The 22841-nt window shown below is 33.6% G+C and overlaps 1 protein-coding gene across 1 annotated transcript; it reads left to right on the plus strand.

Annotated features, from left to right (window-relative positions):
* The first annotated feature begins 13791 nt into the window (after positions 1 to 13791).
* Positions 13792 to 22252, plus strand: LOC6643437. Its single transcript, XM_023176337.2, has 3 exons — positions 13792 to 13864; positions 20780 to 21462; positions 21524 to 22252. The coding sequence occupies exons 2-3, from the start codon at positions 20781 to 20783 to the stop codon at positions 22060 to 22062; spliced, it is 1221 nt and encodes a 406-aa protein (XP_023032105.1). The 5' UTR covers positions 13792 to 13864; position 20780; the 3' UTR covers positions 22063 to 22252.
* The last annotated feature ends 589 nt before the right edge of the window (positions 22253 to 22841 follow it).

Raw genomic sequence — 22841 nt, forward strand, 5'->3', positions numbered from 1 at the left:
TTTAGCTAAAGAGAATGTTGTAATAAAATTTTAATTTGTACCAGAAATGATTGCCAAATGCATTTCGTTTGAAGCTAAATGTCGATTATACAAGTTTTGGCGTTTCTTTTTTTTTCCTTCTTTGTTGAGGGAATGAAAGTGCTTTGCAATCTAAAATTCGAGGCGGAGATGAATGAGTTGGCCATAAATGGTTGGCAATTAAAAAGTCCAAAACAAACCATAAACTGATATGCCAAACGATCTGAAGGTCTAAGGTCTCTCTATAATCAACGACTCTGAACGATAGCTGTCGGCTGAACAGGTAGGTAGGTGGGCTACAAAGGGGGAGAGTTTGTGTTTCCATAATAAATCTAGCCAACAGCTTGAACCCTCGAGGCAGTGGCAGGGGCAAGCCAAATGCGTGAGGTCGTCGCACTTAAATGTCAAACGCTTCAGCGCTCTAATGAGACTCGAGGCATTGGTGGTAGCCAAACTAATTGGGCAAGTTTTTGCCACACACACACACACATACTAACATGGAGTACAGATACTAGCCAAGTTTAATTATCGGAGCGGTGATTGGGGTGGACACCAAACCATCTGCGCAATCCGTAAGTGTGTGGCAAGAAGAATGACCATAAAATAATTTTCAGCCTGTCTAATTTATACGACATAAATTCGTCGCCAGTATGTTTAATTAATCCGTATGATTTGTAGTCAGTCAATACTTGCAACATGCAACACGCAACATGTTTGATGGCCAACAAGTTCGTCTCCATGTGTGATCGGCATGCTAATGTAATGTCTTTTTGATCGACTGCCAAATTTGTATTTATTTAACGGGTCTGACCGACAAATATTGCCCATCTGTACTTATAGTTAGTTAGTTGAAGTATGGCCTCTAAATGCCCCAAGAACCCAAATCCTCAATATGCTCGATTGTTGTCTGTGACGTGACGAAATTATTAATTACCAAGCGGTTTTGTTTTTTCGTTTCTTCATTGTAGGCCACTATGAAGATATTGCAAAATATTCATACAATATATATTTTATTTTTGCTTTTTGCCAAAGCATAATATAGAATATTAATAATGTCAAGCCAAATAAACAGTTAATATTTGTGGATACTGATGAAAAGAAGTGACTAAGTTGGCATTTTAGCCATCAGATTGATTACCCTTTACATATACAAATTATGATATTGATTTTCGAAGTATTTGCTCGTTTTAGCCAACTTTAAGCTTAACCTTTTTGTATCTTAAACTAATTTGGAGCTTGTTCATTTTAGTTATGAATCAATTGAAATTTAGTTTAAAATACGAAACTAATTGTAAGAAAATTACTAGGTGCGGCCTGTCTCTATTAAGCCTAATCCATCAGTTAAATTTTAAATAAAAAGTACTTTAAAAACTTGTTTCTAAAACCAGAAATATTCAATAGATAAAGAGCCAACTAAGTAGCTTGCATTTCAAAAGAATATTATATATTTAAAATTTAAATACTTTGTTTGAATCAAGGAAAACAATGCAAGAATAGTTTTTTGTTAACTTTATTTTGTTATGGCCAGCCAGAATAATCTTCATCTAACAATAAGTTGGATTTTTCAAGAGTAGCCGACGTTTAAATAACCTTAAAATGAAAAATGTACGATATTTCTTTAAATTTCTTATGATTGACTTATGTAGCTTGTGAACTGATCGTATGGAAGGTTATATCTGCGCTATACATATATGTAGCAATATGAATGAAAAAACTAAAAATCGCAAAACCAGAGGGCCGGAGCTAACTTCGACCGCGTCAAAGTTTGAATACCCTTGCAAGTTTTTTGTTACTCTTTCCTCACCTGTAGCCGTAAAAGCGGAAAAACGTTTTAACGCGAGGCCCACCTAGCATCTTAGCTTAGCAAATAACGAAGTTATTGATCAAAGTCACTGTTTACCACCGATCATTCCTATAGGAGCTGTATGATATAGTCACGCGATCTTGATCAAATTTGACATAGTCGTTTATATGTGTAATAAATTCACCCATATTAAATTTCACGACAATAGCTCAAAAAATAACAAAGTTATTGAGAAAAGTCACTGTTCGTGACTTTGCCGTTTGTATGGGAGCTATATGATATAGTGATCCGATCCGGCTGAATCCCAGATATACAAACTGTGCAGTATATACAAGCCTACATGCAGCTCTGTAGCTCTTACGGTCTATGAGGAGTTTGCGCTGATCCAGAGGGACGGACGGACATGGCTATTTGAACTCGTCTCGTCATGCTGATCAAGAATATATATACTTTATATGGTCGGAGATGCTTCCTTCTATGCGTTGCACACTTCATAAAATTGAAATACCCTTTTCGCAAGGGTATAAAAATTGCACACATTTATTATTAAGGTGTATGTGATGATTCTCAGTTTTGCCCCTTATTGATAGGCGATGATAAGCATCTAATTTTTATCAGATTTTAATGAAAAATATTCGGGAAATCCAATTCACTTTCTTTTGTAGTTAAAGGAAGTACTTTAGTCGAAAATAGTTTCGCAAAATGTTCCATACAAAAATAAGTTTTTAAATTGGCACCAAAACGAAATTAAAAATTTGTGGTATGCAGTCTTTGCTAGATCTAGAACTTCTTTAAAGAATTCATACTTGTATCTGTAATATTAATTTTAGCAAACTTTTTAAACACTTGGCGACCCAAAAACTAGGTTTTCTTTCTTCAAATGCACTTGTGGCAAAAACGGAAATAACTAAGATGACAATTTTTACGGTTCATTCACGGAATACAATTACCAACAAATTACAGTGTGGGCTAATGTTAATTGTAAGCCTGTTCAAAGAGAGGAATACAGTGTTGGTCACATATAAAATAAAGTGCCGCAAATTTGTCTTCCCAGTTTTCGGACTTTTTCCGCCAGTTACATTTTAACACAAAATGGCCCCTTATAGGCTTGACTATTATTTAGCACACATTCTTTCAAGATCTTTGACTTTGCGTTAGGCATATGATTATTTTAAAAAATTATAGGCAAAGTTAAATCCTATACCAAAAATGTTCAATTAGTGCTTAATTGTCTTTTTGTATTTATTATTAATAAACTATTGACTATAACTAGAAGTCAATAGAAAAAAAATTATTATTCGTTATCCACAATCGTTTCCATTATCCCCGACGGAACTACCTTTTAGTAGAAATCAATAGAAGATCGATTTGTATGTTAACTGGGAAGAGGCAGAGAAGCTATACCCTAATATCCTCTGCAGCTCTTGTTATTGGGACTACAAAACTAATCTAAATTTTTGGATAATCGCCATTGAGTGTGAAAAGACAAAATAGCAGTCTCCCATATATGAACGTATATTCTCTCATTTACTTGAAATTTGTAGACAATGATCCTTATAATACATTTGTTCTATTCAGAACCTACTAAAGGTATGTATCAATATTTATTTTAGCAACTCATCAGGTGTTAATACTAATTCATGTACATATATACAAACATTTTTGATATTACAAAGGTACAAACAGAAAACGTTTCTCCAACTTAACATAGTCTTAATAAGAACATATTTTAGCTTAATGATTATGTATAAAGATGCAAATTAATAACTTACTTAATGACAGATCGCAAAAACTGCTGATTGTTGGTTTTATTGGCAAACTCGACACCATTCCATTCCAAGACAACTTGATGTCATTTGGCTAACTAATTGGCCACATTAGCACTCCCTTTCAAAAAAAATAAAGAGACCTCCAAACATGATATGCTTAAAATGTCAACCCATTAAGGTGTTAAATGAAACTACAAATATTTGCATAAAACTCTAAATCGTAGATCAAATTAAACAAAATTGATTTGCTTATGCCAGTCAACTACCTGTTTCTGTTGCCAAAAATGAGAAGAAAAAAGGTGTTAAAACTAAACCGATTTTTATATGTCTCTGTCAAGATCAATATCGTCATGATGAGGATCGAATCAAACATAAATAAATAAGTTATCAAAACTTTTATTTTCATTGATTTTAGACTCATGGCTTCATGGCTTTCCATAAAATCGCATTAAATATGCTCATTACTTTGGAGTGCAGCAGCATAAAAAATGAATGAAAAAAACCAACTCGATTGCTTGTCATCGCCTAGGAAATGATCATAATAGTTTAATAAGAAATAATAAACACAATGATTAGTTATATGTAGACAGACAGATAGACGAATACATAAACACAAACATGTGTTTGTTGTGTATATAAATCATATATTTTTGTCTATTTATTTAGTTGCCAAACGGCAAATTAGTAACCTTGTACGGATTTCTTTAAGCTGGAGCAGCAGCAACAGCAGCAGCAATTGGCGGCAAGTGTGTTAATTACGATGCCAAATAAATACGAAAAGAGCCGAGAAATTCGCAGTATAACTATAGCAACTGGACGATTGGGTAACTTGAATGTTGAAAATTGCGTAGCCAAATGCCAGAAACAGAAACGCAAACTCAATTAAGCCGTAAAGAGCTTAAACAGACCTTTATGCCACATGGGAAGCAACGGAAGAAGACAATTTAAACAAATCTCTTGGTCTTCAACGAGAAACTACACAAATGCAACAATGAGATTTTTGGATTTTTCAAAAAGTTTTAGACAAAACTAAATAGTTAGTTGCATAGAAATTCCATGTTAATTGGAATTTTTGCTTTAATTCTTTGATGAAATGGAAAAATTACTACAATATTTTTACTTCTGCTTTAGTTTAACTTATGATATTTAAGTTTTTAGATATTAAATCAATTGAAAGAAATAATTGAAATTTGTAGTATTTTAGCTTTATGCGTTGTTTGCTTGATATTAATAGTGAAAGTTAGATGTTGGTTTCTTAAAAAGAAGTAGAAATCAATTTTAGTTTGATTAAACTGACTAATGATTTTTGTTCAAAATAATTTGATTAAGTCTTTTGTTTTCACTTACTTTGCTTTAGAATTTAAGTAAATTTGGAATTAGTTTCAAAAAGTCGAAAAAATACGACTAATAACAAAGATTGGATTTCAGTTTATGATTTGGATTAATGACTTTAATACTTCAAGGAAGTTGATATGTACAAACAATTCGGGAAATCTGCATTTTTTTCCATTAATTTTATCTTGTGTATGGTGAAGAAGATTTTTTAATATTCTTTGTCCTTAAAAAAGCTTTAGCCCTTAGAGGAACGTACGTCTGGCATCAAAATTACAAATTGCGTTTTTCTCGAAACCATTTTCAACTGGTCAACATGATATTAGAAAACAAATACCGCGAAAACGGTTCGACCGACCGTCTTGAAATGGCTAAGAGGCTACTAGTGAATGGGCTAAGGGGCCACTACTTTCTCCTACTTTTAGCTCTTAGCTAAGCTATAGCTATAGTCGCACAGATAAAAATACTTCTTGAATTGTGCTGCTTATTTCCCCGCACTGTATTAAAAAAAAGTTTTCAATATATCAAATAAACAAAAATCACAATTTTTAAATTAAGTAAGAATTAATAAATGTATGATGAAAAATTTAAACTTTTAACTTATGATCGCTTTTCAAAAACGGTTAAAAAAGGAAATAAAAAAATTGGACATTAACCGTTCGCCCCCTTAAACAAATATTTCAAAATTATTTAACAAATGCATTTTCACATGCTTTTTACAAGCATATCTTAGTATCTCGCTCACTCAATCATACGAGCACCCTAGCGCCCCCACCAGCCAACGGCCAACTCCGGCCTTATGGAAAAACGTTTATATGCATAACTCGACTGTTTTTTATCCGATTTTGATAAAATTTGGTATTTTGCGAGATATTAGTATTAAATTTAGGTGTGCCAAATTTGATTGCACAAGGTAGAAAAATACAGGGCGTGGCAAAAATTTGAAATAAACTTGATCACTTTACATATTACACGAGTCTACATACCAAATTTGGTGGCTCTAGCTTTTACAATCTCCGAGATCTAGGTGTTCATACGGACGGACGGACAGACGGACATGGCTAGATCGACTCGGTTGTTGATCCTGATCAAGAATATATATACTTTATGGGGTCGGAGAAGCTTCCTTCTGCCTGTTACATACATTTTGGCGACTTTAATATACCATTTCACAAAAGTAATACTTTTTATTAAACTTATATAATTGATTTTAAAAATTAAATTTAAAGAAAATTGACTAAATTGTTTAAAAACTATTACATCGAGTAATGATCTTGTAAAATCCTGATTATTTTCGTTGAGTTGGAGATTCACAAATTGATTGGGAATGAGAAATATTTTTATTGTGGACCGATTGTCCTTACAAAAGCTATATAAATGTTTTAATTTTCTAGTATATAATATTAATAAGCTTGTAGATGTGTTTCTTTTAAGTGATATTAATAATAACTATAATTGTTTCTCACTGAATGTTCTTTGTCTTAAATACAACTGAATTATTAGTTTTTCTGAATATTGACTTTAGATTGGAGACCCTTGAAAGCTTTTATAAGTTATAGTTATAAAATATAACTAAAGGTAAGAAGCTTGGATAACACATAATATTATTTCAAAGGGAAGAAGAGATTTCATTTAATTTACTTAAACGTCTAGAACCTTTTACTTCATTATTCATTTATCAATGGGAACCTCTTCGTCCCTTGAGTTGGGGTAATTGGTTAAAAAAGTTACGTTTAAATTGCTTTGAAATGATTGCTAACACCCTTTATTGACGAAATTGAATAGCTGTTACGGTTTTCATTATAATTAATTCATTTCCTTTCGCAAGCGAATCGATATGCATATGCGGCAAGCCATTTTCCTAATTAAATTAATTACAATTTCAATTTATTTCATATATATTGTATTGTATGTATATATATAATTGCCATCATCATTATTAATGCTGTTAACAATATCGATTCCATTTCAATTTCAATTTTCATTCACTTTCCATGCGACGCGGTTTACGGCTTTGGCAATTAAAGTCTTAATTATGCATACTATGCCTGATGCCTCGTCTCGCCTTGTACACCGTGTCGCATGTGTAATTACGTTAGCTAATTAAAATGAACTCAATTTTTAATCTACAACACAATGCAAATTGTTCAAACAACTGACAGAGCCATTGAACTTGTCGCCAACATCAACAGCAGCAACAAGCAACAATCAACTTTTTAACTACAATAACTTTATCTTTCAACAGTTTCATTCAATTTGAGATTTTCCTCATTATGGCCATGTGAAATGAAGAAGTTCAAGCAACTCGATTGGGAAATTTTGTTTATGATTTTACAGTTTCCGCCAAGAAATCTAGAAACTAGATTAATTTTGTGTGTTTTCGTTTCAATCTAAACGGGGGGTAACTTTATATATTTAGTATGAGGATACTTTCGGTTTCTAGTTTTGGATGGTTTGAACTATTGTGTGTGTGTGTGTTTGTGTCGCGGAACATTAATTGATTTAATGATTTTGTTAAACTTTTCGTTAACATTTTGTTAACGAAGCGTTAAAAAACAGCCTAGAAACAAAGAGAAGACCCCTAAGCATTGGCATTTAAGTGCCAACAAACTGAATGTTGGCTGCTTAACAAAATATTGTATCTCATGGATACACATATGTACATATAAGTTGGCAGCCAGACCTCTTCACGCGTGCAAAATTTCAATTTCAGTTTCAGTTTTTATGTTTTCAAGTGCAGCATGCAATATGTTGCAACACATAGATGAAGAAGCAACACCAGCAGCAGAAACAACAACTACAGCAAAAGAAGAAGACCCCACAAAAAGTGAAACTATGGCCATAATTACTCACCTCTCCTCTCACTCCATCATCCAATGCAGCTCTGTGAAAAAGCGAAACAAAATTAATGAAGTGTGTGATAAGCGCTGAGAAAAACGCAAACAACAAACAGACATGCTTAGAGACAATCTCTTCGTTTACCTATTGTGAAGGCGAAGATAGATACAACATCTTTTGAGGAAGTGCAAAAACAAAAACGAAAAAAAAAAACAATCTGTTACCAAAACAAAAAAACACAAAACAAGAAAAAACAAACAAAACACTTTTGTTTGATGCGATTTTGTATCTTGAACTTGAGCCATCATCATCTTATACATAGTACATAAAAGTGCACAGCGTAAAAACTATGCGACTAGTCTGACTTTCCACTGGACTGAGGAACTACTATGAAAATTCTTAAAATTTTTACTGGCATTGGTATTGTTTGATATTCTATATGGCTTATTCTCTTCAATTTATTATAAATTATTATCTACATACGTATCTGTAACAACGAGTGGCTTGGAATATGAATTACCAGATTGATTGATTGATTACCAAATTGAATATGGATGAATCCAGAGCATGAATTAATATTGATTATACTTATCCCATGTCTCATCGATTTCTTTGATTTTTCAGCAAGGTAACTTTTTTAATAGTCAATAAAGAGTAAAAACTTTTTTATTTTTCTCACAAATCAGATTTTTATAAACGATTATAAAATTGAAGTAATGAGCTTTGACTGAATGGAAAAATAGAATTCTTGAAATTTAAATGAAGTCTGTGTCTTTATCCTTTTTTACAGTTCTCGGTAGATAAGTTGTCTAAGTGGCCAAGTCATTTTGGGAACAACGAGGATCCGGGTTCGAATCCCAGGATTTGGATTTATCTTTCGTCAAAGCCTTAGTTGCCAGTGCTTGTAAAATATAGTTAGGTTGATAGTATACAATATTCTATACTTATAAATAATAAATTTTTCTTTATTTGTTTTTTCTTTGAAACGCTTAAATAGACAATTGAAATCAAAATGAAAGAAGATCAATTTTCATATTATCACGGTTATATTCAAAGGGTTGGGAAAGGGGCAGGGCAAGGCAAAAAATTTTAATAAAAATTATAAACTTGGGTGAAACTTTTCAAGCTTGATTATTATTAAAGAAAACCAAAACTAATTTGCTATATATTTCCGCTAAATATTTTTGATTTATGATAGAAAAAAGAATGATTAGGGTAACAACAGTAGGTAAGTTCCAAGGCAACACAAAAAAAAAAAAACAAAACTTGGCAAAAAAATAAAGTAATCTTGTTAAAGCTTGGCTTAAACAAAGTTTTAATACTCTACAATGCCATAAAATGTAATAAAATTTAAATAAAAATATATGGCTTTAAGCTTAAGATGATTTTAAACCTAAGGTTTATAGTAAAATCGTGTAAATTAATATGTTGTAACAAAAAGAGATGAAGATAATCTCTTCTTACTTTAGTTATTAAATTTGATAAATTCTGTGATTTCTTTTATTGGAATTTACCTAGACTTTATGTAGATAAAGTCCTATAGACTATGTATTCTTTAGAGGATACACAGTTTACGGTTACAGAATACTCAGATAATTTTAAAATTACAATTGCGTAATATATTTCTTAGTCAGATTGATTTGGTTGCTGAAAGCGCAGAGATTTTCTATGTAAAACTTTCAGGTGACTTATCGGTTCTAAAGCCACTTAACGTTGTTTTTGATAAACTTTTCATATATGTATGTTCTAGTCTATTCCATCAGTATTATACTTATTCTATAAAAGATGTATATCAGATGAGCAAGCCTAATTAGAATAGTTTAGCAATTTTGTGTGTGGTAAATTGTTAATAGTATCTGTAAGATACAATTAGTTTTCAGCTATTTAAATTTTATAAATTCTTTACGAGTAATAGAGTATTTTAGAAAATTATGTCAAAGTTGGACCTGCCCGTTGTCTTGGTGACTTGGTCATGTGGCTGCTGCTGCTGTTGTTGATTTGGTTGCTTTTTTAGTTGTAGTTTTTCTTTCTTTCGAAAATAATTTGTGCCAGTGCCACTTGAACCGATGCGTCAGTCTTTAGTTTTAGAGACGCGTCTACAGATGTTGATGCTGATGTTGATGCTGATGATGATGGCTGAGGGAGCTGGGCAAAGATGAGTTGAGTTTAAGATGCTGCTGGCTGGTGTTGATGATGCAGATGTCGATGAGTTGATTGTTGTTGGTTTTTGTTTGTTTTCTTTTGTTGTAGTACTAGGTACTATTATTGCATCATCTATAGATTGGGCAATGTTTTTTTTCGGATTTAAATACACATTTAATGGATGCATTTTTTTTAGTTATGGCTCATTGTCTACGGTTATTGAACTAAAATCAAAGATGTTGCTGCAAGATACGAAAGAATTTGTTTTATTTATGGTTTAGTGAATTGACTTTGGAATTAGCATAAAAACTAACTATTTCAAAAAACACTCAATAGAGTTCACAGAGCTCTGACTGAGTTTCTTATCACCACTTTATCAGAATGGTTTATGGTCCCACTATACAAAAGTGTTGCTTAACAATTGGTCAGTTAAGGTTTAAGTAATGTTTTCTTGTTACTTTCTCGCTTTTTGTTGATTTCTTACAAATCCCCGTTTAATGTTTCATATGATCTACTCATTTATTAATTCTATTTTAGCTTTTCATAAGGGGGGACAAAAAGTCAAAGTCATCTTTGACCATGTTATATTTATCCAACTTATTGTTAGCTTTGGTTTTCATTCCTTCCCAAATGAGCACTTTACTTAGGGTTTTCCTACGTTTCCTTTTTTTTGCTGACACACGAAATAGGAAACACACAATTACCAGTCATATTTCTTCCCTTTTTTTCATGGTTTTTTTATCGTTTGCTTTTCTCGCCGTTTTTGTGGGTTAAACACGTGCGAGTGACCGAGAGAGGCATTAACAATGGGGCCAAAATGGCAAAGAAGAAAAAAAAAATACAGATATATGTATGTATATATATAATAAAAGAAACGACTGCCCAAGACCACTTACAATTATTGGTAGAAAAAAGACAAAAATGAAACAGCGACATATGAAAAATCGAAAGTAGAGGCAAGTGACAAGAGCTGCAGCAACTTGGGGCTTGGGGCTTGGATGCTTTGACGCTTTGGGGCTTTGGGGTTTAGGTGCAGCATTTTGCGTTTTGCAGCTGCCTCTAACAAGGAGGTGAGGTGATTGGGGACAGGTAATCATGTGTGTATGTATGTGTGTGTGAGTGCGAGTGAGTGGGTTTTTGCCACATTGGCGAGCAAAATGTTGCACAATGTCGATGAACATTGGAAATTTTTTGGAATTGGAGCAGAGATCAACGAGTTGCCGCCATTTGAGCCAGCCAAAGGCAAACATCTGGCTGATATGGTCTAAGGTATGGGGATGGAGGGAGGCTAGACAAAGAGAGAGAGGGTTCTGTAGAGGACCAGGTGCAACCGGTTTCCTGTTCCATAGTCATAAATAAAAGCCTTGCGGGCCTATCTATGTACACACATCGACTTGTATGTTCCATTTCTGTATCTAGTTATTTGCTAAACGACTGCTAAATGAACACCAGCAATTTGATCAGGAATTTTAAAGATTTTTGCTAAATTCTAGAGCAGATTTTAGTTATCCACCAAAGTAAACTAGAAATATATGAATCCAAATACCAAATAACATCATGATTATTCAAAAGTAAAGCTTAATTGAATTGTCGATAAAAGAAACAAATGGTGAAAAAAGTAAACTGACCTGCCCAAATAAAAACCATAAAAATCGACACGATTTCTGACTCAATCAAATCCGCCACCACCATCACCGCATTGAAAGTGAAAGTTTTTGTTGGTTTTTTTCATTGTTTTGTTTCTATTTTGTTATGCTATTATTTGTTTTTTACACTTATATTTGTTTTTTTTTCTACGCCACGCAACTGCAGTGCGAGAAACAGCAACAACAATCGAAACATAGAAGAAGAGAAAAAAAACCCAAAAAATGTGCCTAAATTATTTACGATTTTTGAATCAACTTTGTGTTTCTTCTCTTTAAACTTTTCCTTCAAGTCACCCGACACTGGATTACAAACGTCAGAGAGTGACCACAAGCGAAATGAATACGTCCGGCAGATGAGACTGTGACTTTTCCATAGTCAGTCAAAGAGAAGAGACAAAGCAGAAGCCGGTTCAAGTTTAAAGTCACAGTGATGTAATTCCTCTGAACGTCTTTCCCATTTCTATTTGTGGCCAAAAGCCGCCACAACTAAGCCATGGCAACTAACTGTTTTCAATGCTCTTTCAAATGAAGGGTACATACTGATTACCATCAGTATTAACCAATTTTCATTACTGATTAATTTAATTTAACTTGTATTAATTACGAACTCATTTAACCCATTTAAACTCCATTAATTTAATTAACTTTAATGTAATTTGTGCCCTTTAAACCCAACTATTTGAACTGCATGATAAATGCAAAATTAAAAGAACCTTAAATTGTTAAACTTTCATTAAAAATGGACTGCGGGTTTCTAAAATGAAATATCAATAAGTCAGGTTTACACAAGTTATCGAAAATACCACAAAATCTTTGGCTAGAAATCTCTAGGGAATCCCCTAAAGTATCTAAAATCCGAGTATTCTCTAATTAGTGTTCTATGAAGAAACTCTTACAAATATCTCAATGACAAAATCAAAAGAATATTGTAAATTTATACCTTTCAAAAAAAGCTCTTTCCAATTTTTGATCGGTCGCCTTAGAGAATTCAAAATGCTTTGGGAAATATGTTAGAAATTAGAGAACTTTGAAATAAGTTAGAAATAAAATCAAAACTATATCTATATTCCTTAAACTTACATAGGTCTCACAAATGTCGTTGCATATTTTGGGCGAATCGATTCCCAGATTTCTCAAAATTTTAGTTTAATTTAAGTTCACTTTTAGCCGACTCGAGGTTGAGATATCATACGAATATTTACATACATCGTGAAATCGTAGACAGTATAAAGATTTGCAGATTATCTGTTGCTTTTCCAAGAACCACCAAGTTGGCAGTCAACAGTCTTTGCCAAAGACTTTGAAGTTCTAATGGCATATCTTTAAAGCTAAAACTAGTTGTGAATTCTAACTGAATTAAGTGAAGAAAGACGCAATAAATGTTTTGTTGTTTATAAAAGGATTACAAATGTCAATAAAGTTCAATTAATTCATAATTTTCAAAACAAAATTTACTTTGTTGCAATTACTAACTGACTATAGACAAACTAATTAGCTCAAAGTCATAAAAATAGAATATCCAAAAAAAAAAACAGAATATTTTTTAAATTTCCGTTAACGTTACATGATTTTCCTACTTTCTGCATAGTAATAAATATAATTGGAATTTATGAGTAGTTTTATAAATACGTATTTCAAACCAAACCTTCTATAGTTAGGGTATTCAAAAGTTATACGAATAATTATTGTATTTAAGCATTTGGCCTTTTTACAAATTGAAATTTACATATCAATGTCTGGCGACTTTTGAAGAGCACTTTTGCAATAGTTTAATCAGCATGTCTGAGTTTAATTATCTGATAATTAATCAAGACCAAAATAGCCGACAATGGGCGCAAAATTGAATTAATTGCCAGCCCCAAAGACCAACTTAAGTGCACCCACTGTCGACCATCCGTCTGAATGTAGATCTCAACTTGGAGCCACATCGAACCCGCTGGCTTCAAACATGCTGCAGACGAAGAGTGCTGAAGTCCGCACCTCAGGCTTGGCTTGTGTTGGCCTGGCTTTAAGCTTCGATTTTCTCGAAGACAACAGTTCATCGACGGGCCAAGACGTGAACACTTTGCTTCGATTGCCGCCGCGCATGCGCCACACGGTTTCGGAACTCGGCGATTTCAAACTATGCCAGCCAAGCGTATAAATGGTTTCTATGTGCCGCGTTTGAAACGTGTTTGAAATTCGCAAATCAACACAAAAATTGGAAATAGAATAAAAAACAAAACACAAACACAAACAACAACAGAAAAATAACTCTTTTTTTGGCCAAAAAGTGTCACACCAAATATATAGACACATAAAAATAAAACCAAAAGGTGAATGAAACTCCAGAAATGGTAGAATTGTGTCAAATATTTAAAGAAAGTTCTCTTTGTCGGGTAATCGTCTGTAAATACAGATATGTGAATATATATGTGTACGCTATGTGGGTTGTATCTTAAGATGTTATCGGAGGCGTAGTCAGTCATCTTCTTGTCAAGTTGTCAGCCTTTGTGGGCTTGCCCAATGGCAAGCGTGGGCACACGCACGTCTCATCTCCCCATCCGAAGTCGAGAGTGCAATTTCAATGTAAAGATGTCCATTTTTGGTTTACCTCAGCAATTGATACACACCCAGAGACTTAAGCTTCAGTCTTGACTCGGCACTTGTTCACTTAAAGAACACTTCTTCCCTCTGCCACTTCACCTTGAGTTCTTCTTTTTCTGTGTTTGATGAATCATATACCCACATATTTTACATTTCTTTTCGGTTCTCCCCACTGGCCCACGGGGAATGTGGGGGTGTGGCAACAGAAACGTGTAATGATTGATAAAATGTATTTTCCTTGTTCACATTCCTTTTTAAATTTTTGCAGTGAAATAAAGGAAAAGAAAGAGAATATTTCATCTATTCAAGGAATACAGATACTTAAATTGGCCTTGGAAAACTTGAGAAAAGAAACGATACTTTAGTCAAAGATAGATTCGAAAACAAATGATAAATGCTTAGAAAATACTTTGTGAATTGGAAATCGATAGAAGTTTTAGATAATTAAAGCTATGCAGCTGAGACAAAAATAATTGTTATATTTGATTAATTAAATAGAAATCAAAAATAATTATTATTTGTAAATTATATAAAGAAATTAAAAATAATTGTAGTTGTTTCTTATGTTAATCAAAAATATAAACTTTAGTCGTTTATTAAACTATCCAATCCAACCAAACTATTACAATAGATTTTTTCGGATTTCTTATAAAAGAATTATTTTTTAAATATAACAAACTAAAATAACTGTTATTCCGTGTCCTTGATAAACAATATTTACAATGAGTTAATTGAAAGATATACAATATCAACATATGGATTACTTAATTAGAGAATTTGCAAATTAGATTTTGTTTACATATGAGCGAAAAGTTGATTCATATTTAATGCCATTTACATTTATTCAAAATTGAAATTCATTTTGGATAAACATGTTTCTGGGTAAGAGCTACGCAAATCAAAATCATACAAATGCCAAAAGGTCGTATTCCAAAAATTTCATTTAAAAACTTAAGTCTTGTATGGAAACAAATAAAAGTAGGTGACTTAAAAAGTGCTATTCAAGGTTGGCGAAATTTGTATAATCTATAAACAGGGTTGGATTTGTTTATAATTTTCTTCGATTTTGGACTTGTAGCTTGTATTTCTCACTCTTTATAAAGCGTTTTTTGTGAAAAATATGGAATATTCTGTCATATCATAGCCTTAACTATATCCATATTTCATTAAAATTGTTGACACACACGACCAAAACACATTCTTTTGTTAGTGATATTTAAATCGAAATTTACAATTATTCAAACATTTTTAAGTACTTTCAGATTTCAGAGAATTTATAACAGCATTTGAGAATCACTTACTTTTCCAAAAAATTGTTTTGAAAATATTGTTCGTTGGCATTTGGCGCCCTTTTCCACTTCAACAAGAATAGGCCATATTTAATATCATAAAAATATCTGTTTTTCTGAAACTTATTTTAATTAAAATATATCATTCGGCGGGAAAGTCAAAAAAATTACAAATAATATTCAAAACAATTTTGGCATCAAATTATCTGAACACAACAATCAATAAATTATTAATTAATTAATTATTCCATTAAGTTACTTAGAAGTCCTGAAAATTAAAACTAAATTTATAGATTCGTTACATTCGTAGATACATATCTTAATTTGTTAGTTTTATACCCTTTTTTATGATCAAGTAAGTTTTAGGATGATTCGTGAAACAATAGTAAGAGTCTTTTAAGACTATCATAAGTATATTAGTTTAGGCTAAATGGTCATTTTATGGACTTTATAAGTTATTTCTAGATTTTACCTATAATATGAGAATGTTTACAATAATGATAAATTTGGCAGTCATCAGAATGGTCGTTTGAAATATAACCAACAAAGACACGCCTTTTTGGGCGATATATCCCTAATTTTAAATGAAAACCTCACAATTAGGTCGTTCCATATTTATACTATTTAGTCTGCTTATTTGTATAAGCAACTTGGATTTGACTAGGGCCAAAGCCTTTGCTTAGCTGTCTGTTTTTTGGTGATATTTTTAGGCTCATGACATCACTCCATTAATATTTAAACAAATGTTTTTTTTTTTTGTATTTTTCTTTTAAATAAAAATAAATATATATTTGGAGATATAAATATTTAAATTTCGCATATTTCGCAAGGTCGCATAACATTTGAAAACTTGTTTGGTTTTCATCTTGTCTTTTTTGCCAAACAAATTATTTACATAAAACAAAAATCCACTTGTCAGCTCAATGATCAGAATCTGACATGGAAGTTAATTATTAAAAATTGATTTCGACTGACGCACATCAGCAAAATAAAATTAATTTCATTTTAAAGTTATGCACAAATTCAAATGTGAATGGAAAAGGGTTGAGAACAAGCAGAGTAAACAAAAAATGTCATGAATATTTCAGTTTATATTGTGGATATACAATGACAGTTCATTTTTCCGTACACTCCCCTTTCCGTCTATGGATGATTTCAAAAATTCATTCAAATTAATCAATACGCACAACAACAGCAACAGCAACAACAACATCAACGAGAACAAAAACCAATTTGTTTACGAAATTTATGAGGGACTTTAAATGCAGATTTCAGATTGCATTTGATGGCACAGTTCAACTTTAAGTGCTCTCATTACAAACGCACACATACATCTGCATAAATATATATGTATATACCATATGGTATGTGTGTGTAATATATTCCAAATGCCAATCATCTTGAATATAGCTGACTAAGTACTTGCACTACTCGAACTTGACATATTTGATATGCAAATGGCGCCAATTAAAGAGGCAACCCATCAGAAAAATAAAACAAAAAAATGGCACTAAAGCCACCAATGACCAAGCCAATAATCGCAGAGGTGTAGTTAGTAGCTCAGTTAGGGGAAACAATTGGATATAATAAACTATTGAAAGTTAATTAAACAATTAATTATCCATATTTGGAAGTATTAATTAACCAAATGTAAGACCAAGATCGAAGTGAACTTGGATAATTTACACATTAAATTGCATTAGAAGTAACTACATAGCTATCCGTTTAAAGATTAGTTAGAACACCATAGTTATACACAAAGTTTCTTTATAATATGGCATATGTCAATCATTGAAATAATGAATGTTATATTTTTTTTTAAACGATTCCTGGCACATTTAATGGCTTGAACGAGTTTTATTGTTTTGTAACTTATTTAATGATTATTTTAACTCAACTCACAGACTCCAATATCACAAATTTTAAGTACAACTTTGGAAAAAAATTCAAGTCCCATTGCGTTTTTCTATCAGATGCCTCAAACTTTTGTGTATGACAAATTATATTAAATTTCACAACGTTTTCTGTAAATTCAAATATTATGGTAACAGATTGCTTATTCAAATTTTTTTTGTACATTTTAAAAAGCGGTTTGACTCTACTCTTTACTCGTTACTCTAAAATTGAAATTCTTTAAATGTTTTGTCTATTGTATTGGCTATGATTCCAGGCGGAAAGACCGAATAATTTTGAATTTTTCATCTCTTTATTTCCCAAAGTAGTGAGTTTTCGAAGTGGTCTTGCACCGACTGAGTGCCTTCATCGAACAATACTTAAATTTTGATTGACCTTTTCTTAAATATTGTTTCTGGACCTGTTCATGGTGTTGGGTAAAATTATGTTCTGATTTGTCTATTTTAGTCGGTTTTCCTGTTATATACTAATATATCTGTTTTTTCGTATACAACTTCCATCAGAGAAATTTAAGGCGTTAGGCACTGATCTAGTCAAAAGATACACCAATCGAAAGTGTCTTTAAAGTGTTGGGCACCTATGCAAAGCATCATAGACAATTGAAGTTTGCATATTACTATGACACAAAATTTAATAAATATTGTTAGAGACCCAACCATTTACATTTGTATAGCAACGTCTCTGACTTTTCTGGATTTCTTTCGTTATTTTCTTTGTTTTTTAAGAATGTTTCTCTGTTTTCTGAATCTTTGTTCTGTTTGATATATCTAATATATATCTAAAGTATAACCACCACAAATTCGTTAAAAGAAACTTTAAACATCTCTCAGACCATGTCTGTTCTTAAAAATGACATTTGTTTTGATGTAATAGTTTACAAAATCTTAGTCATAATAAAATCTTCTTCATATTAAAATAGGAAATGCAATAGTTTGACCCACCAAATTCAGTAAAACTTCACAAAACATCCATAAAAAATTGGTTACTTGTTTTGGAAATACAATATCACTAACCATAGAATACATATATATGGGACAAACTCATGATTTTTTGATTGCAAACGCTAGCCTATTCATGGAACCCCAGAGAACTTCGGGAAAACCCGAACGCTCGTACTCTCAATGAGAGCGTAAAGTGGGGAGAGGTCCAAGCAGCTTCGAAAATAATTCAGTCTAGCACAGACTACAGAACGACAAAGGCAGGCCTACGTCGCTTGTGATTTCGTTCTGTCTATGTATGTGTACACTCGTCGGTTCATGCTCAGGCTTCGGAGTGTGTGTGAGACGTGAAGTTGTACAACATCGCATTTCAATAGCTCGCTCGACCAAAATTTTTAATTTTCGACAAAACAGCGACAATGCTATGCTAGGATATGCCCCTGTAGAAAGATTATCAAGAAATATTGCCATCTTCTTCGTATGTATCCCGGTGGCTGTGCCGATAGATTGCTCGGTTTGTGATGTATCTTGGGGAATATGTCCCTGGTTCGATTCCCAACTCGAAATCGTCGGCTTAAATGAATTTTTTTTCTATTTTATAATTTTGTTTTTTTTGTTAATTTTTTTTTTTTCTTTATTTTTTGTTAATTTTTCGAAATGGGAATCGAACCAGGGACATTCCCCAAGATACATCACAAACAGAGCAATCTATCGGCACAGCCACCGGGATACATACGAAGCATATGGCAATATTTCTTGATAATCTTTCCACAGGGGCATATTTTAATGATATCCTATAATCCGGAAGGCAGCCACAAAATCGTTTCATAATTCCTAAATATGGGCTTCTACAATTGACATTAAAACCTTTATTGGTAATCAAAGGAAGTTAGATTAAATTTACTAAATAGAGATGCGAATACAAATGCATATTTTGTATTTTAAAGCGTAACAAGTGTGCGGATATGGGAAACCCCTGACTACGTCCATGGCCCATTATTAAGCCAAAGTTTAACCACTGACGGCAAACGCATTCATTTCGCCTCTCAAAAGAGTGGGCAATTAATTAAAATTTTTGGCCAGAGAGTGTTAAATGGAAAACCAATTCACTTGAAGGGCATACACAGCGTATACGTAATATATGTGTACTGCATCATCCCACAAACGGACAGAAAAAAAAACATAACCACTTTCATTTGCGTGCACATTGCTTCAATTGCACTGGCATAATATTGCATATATGCCATATAAAAAATAGTTTATTTTTTGTTGTTGTCTGTTTGTCTATAGTTTGCGTGCCTGGATCGAGCAGAAGAAAAAAATGTAGTATATATGGAAAATCACAATGCTTTTCTGTTTATATGGCAATTTGTTTTGTGTACTTTATAAATTTTTGCTGTACTAACAGATATATATATATATTTTGATATACCTGACACGACATTGTAGTCAGTTGGCAATTGCTTTGACTGTGGTTGTTCAGGTTGTTCAGGTGTCTATGGCTTTTTCACATGAAATATCTGCCGAACCCCAACCTATAGAAATGTTAATCGATAATCAAAAGCGATTAAAACAAAAAAGTAAACCCATGCAAATGACTTCGAGTTGCGTAAATCCCTACATAGTTTCGCTTTTTCTTGTTTTATTTTTTTAACAATAGATGAGCAGCCATAAAAATAACCGAGCTACACATAAATACCAACAAAAAAATAAAAGGCTGGGTCTTTGGATAGAAAAATAACATGACAAATGTCCAATTGCATGTTGAGGTTGAAATTTTTCCTCATCTGAAATTTGACCCAATTTGTGGAATTTGAGGAGGAAAAAATGTGTGTGTGTGTGTGTGTGTGTGTGTGTGTGTGTGGCTCTATCTCATCTAAATGAAATTGGTTTCAACTGGATAAATTTTACAAGATATCAAATGTTGTCACCAATTTGCATTTTTTTAATTAAAAAATATTCGAGCAACAACTTGCTGGACATGAAATGCATTCGAAAGGTTGGTCAATTAGAGTAGCTTGTACTCTAGAAACGAAGGCCAATTTGGTATACAGATACTTTTGGCCTAATCGAAATGCCTTTTTTGGGCATATCAAATATTTAAAGTCAAACAAGTTTGAACGTTTCGAATTACTGGAAATGGGAAAGTCTGGCAATGATTTAGAGTTTAAAAAAGGAATGCCAATTGGCAGCTATGCAAAAATTAGCTAAACAAATATTTATGCAAATCAACAGAGAGGGAGAGAAAAAATAAAACCGGCTAATGGTAATAAATTGTAACACCTGCAGAAAGGCAAGAGGCGAAGGTGAACCAGCTAGGTGGAAAATTCGCGGTCAGCTTTGAGGCAATTTACTAGATGAACAGGTTGAACGGAAGACTTCATCAATTGCAATTTCTCCAGCTTGGATTACATAAGTCAAGCCATTGAAAATGCAACAAGTTACGCATTAAATTAACTCTCTCTCTCCCTTTCTTTCTCTCTCTCTCTCTCTGTCTGTCTAGCATGCGGGAACGCAGTCAAACCACACCACGTCGGCGACGAGCCGGTCCCAAACAGGCCCTGCCCCCTGCCACACGTTCCTCACGCAGCAGCCACGAGAGTGGCATTCGAGTTGGAGAGCTGGAGTCGCCATACTATTCGATCGATAATACCGAAGATATCTATGGGACCACTTTGCTGCCATCGCAGCGTTGCTATGTGGATCCCTGGGATCTGGAGAATTATGATTATGTGCGCAAGAAAATTGACGATGTGACCACAGTGGGGGGACTGAATGTTGCGGAAACAGACGACTACGGTCACACCCTGACCACATCCAGGCCGACAGCAGCAACAGCAGCAGCAGCAGCAGGAACAGGAACATCTTATGGTTATGGTATGTCAGCCACCATGCCACGCCCACACACACAAACACGTCGAGTATCGCGTACCCAATGCCAACTGGAGTGCTGTATGCCCAGGAGTGGACTGAATGGCTATCACCGCAAAGAGCCCGTGTACACAGCCCGCAGTGAGATCTATGGGGCCCCCAGTCGATATGATGACTATATGGCCACCATGACCAGGCAACTACACTTGGACGATGAGGATGACTACGAGCATGGAGAGGTGGACGAAGAACGGGAACGCGATCAACAGGACTTGTATAGGGAAGAGCAACGTCAGCTTTATAATGGCTATGGAGGTAATATCAATTGCACTCAAGTCTTAGTTGCCATTCCTAAGAACTGTTTCTCTATTTCTAGGATTCTCCAGTGCCAGTTCCACCGAACAGCACTCTTCCATTGGTGGTGGTAGCTCATCACCTCTGCCAAGACGTGCGGCCACCCTGCATCGCTTCTCTGGCCCCAGTCAGAAGATCAACACCAACAGCAACAGCCTCTATGGCTATGGCACTGCCCCACATCCCAGACGCAAACGAAGTGGTCCCGGCAAAAACTCATCTGTACCACAGATTGATTTCCCAGCTCCACCGCCTTTATCGCCCGCCAATGATTATTGCAATCCCTATGCTACATTGCCTTATTGCAGCATACCGGATTGCAATGAGTGCCAGTACCATGCCACATCATTGATTTACGCCGCTCCCTCGACACTCTACGGTACGTTGGGCGGCGGACGGGCCAAGTCTCAATCGCCGCAATCTCAGATTGATTCAGGCGATTCATCGCTCTATTCCGGAATTTATTCACGTAAATTTGGTTTGAGCAAAAAGGGTCTACTACAGATTGATTACTCCTGCAGTTGGACAGACTTGGATCGCGTAATGGGGCGCCAATATTAAATGGAGAGGGAGGGAGAGAGAGCAAACCTTGTAGGGGTGATGGGGTTTAGGCTTAAATTGCAACTAAACTTAAAGCAAGACGGCTAATAGCCAGTTATATATTATCATACATGCATATGTCATCTACAACATTTGTACTTAAGTCATTTCATACAATCAACAATACGAGAAGAACAAAAAGAACCAAATATTTAAACAATTTTTGTCTTACAATTAGCATTCGTAGTCTATGTCTATTTTTCTATGTCAAAAACAAAAAAAAAAGTCTTTAAATAAAACTTTGATAAGCATCAAAAATCAAAATGTAGAATCAAGTATATTCAATAGACCATAAAAACTGAAGAGTTCCTGAGAATTTGAGCAATTCAAACGAATGAGGACATCTTGACTACACTACTAAAGACAAAAGTTGCTCCTTTTTGAGTGAGGAAAAAACTTTTTTGTAGATAAAACTTGTAATTACCCAATATGTGACACTGTTTTGTTAGCAGAACATAATGTGACTTTGAAATCTAATTGACTTTTAAGTGATGGTCAATTTGTCCACATAGAACTTTCGAAAAAGTGCTTTGACTCCAAAATGATATTATTTTTGTATTCTCCAAGAACAACTAAAACATAACAACTAAAACATGACCTATCCTTCTTGAGTAGGATATAATCACGCATTTTATACTCATGGATGGATAGATAGGAATGAAAAATAGGGAAACTTTGCCCTTTAAAGTATGCAATAGGTTTGAAAAATGTTATTATTTTTAACAAATTTATAAGTTTGT

Source organism: Drosophila willistoni, assembly GCF_018902025.1.
Source record: "Drosophila willistoni isolate 14030-0811.24 chromosome 2L unlocalized genomic scaffold, UCI_dwil_1.1 Seg168, whole genome shotgun sequence".
Lineage (NCBI taxonomy): Eukaryota > Metazoa > Arthropoda > Insecta > Diptera > Drosophilidae > Drosophila > Drosophila willistoni.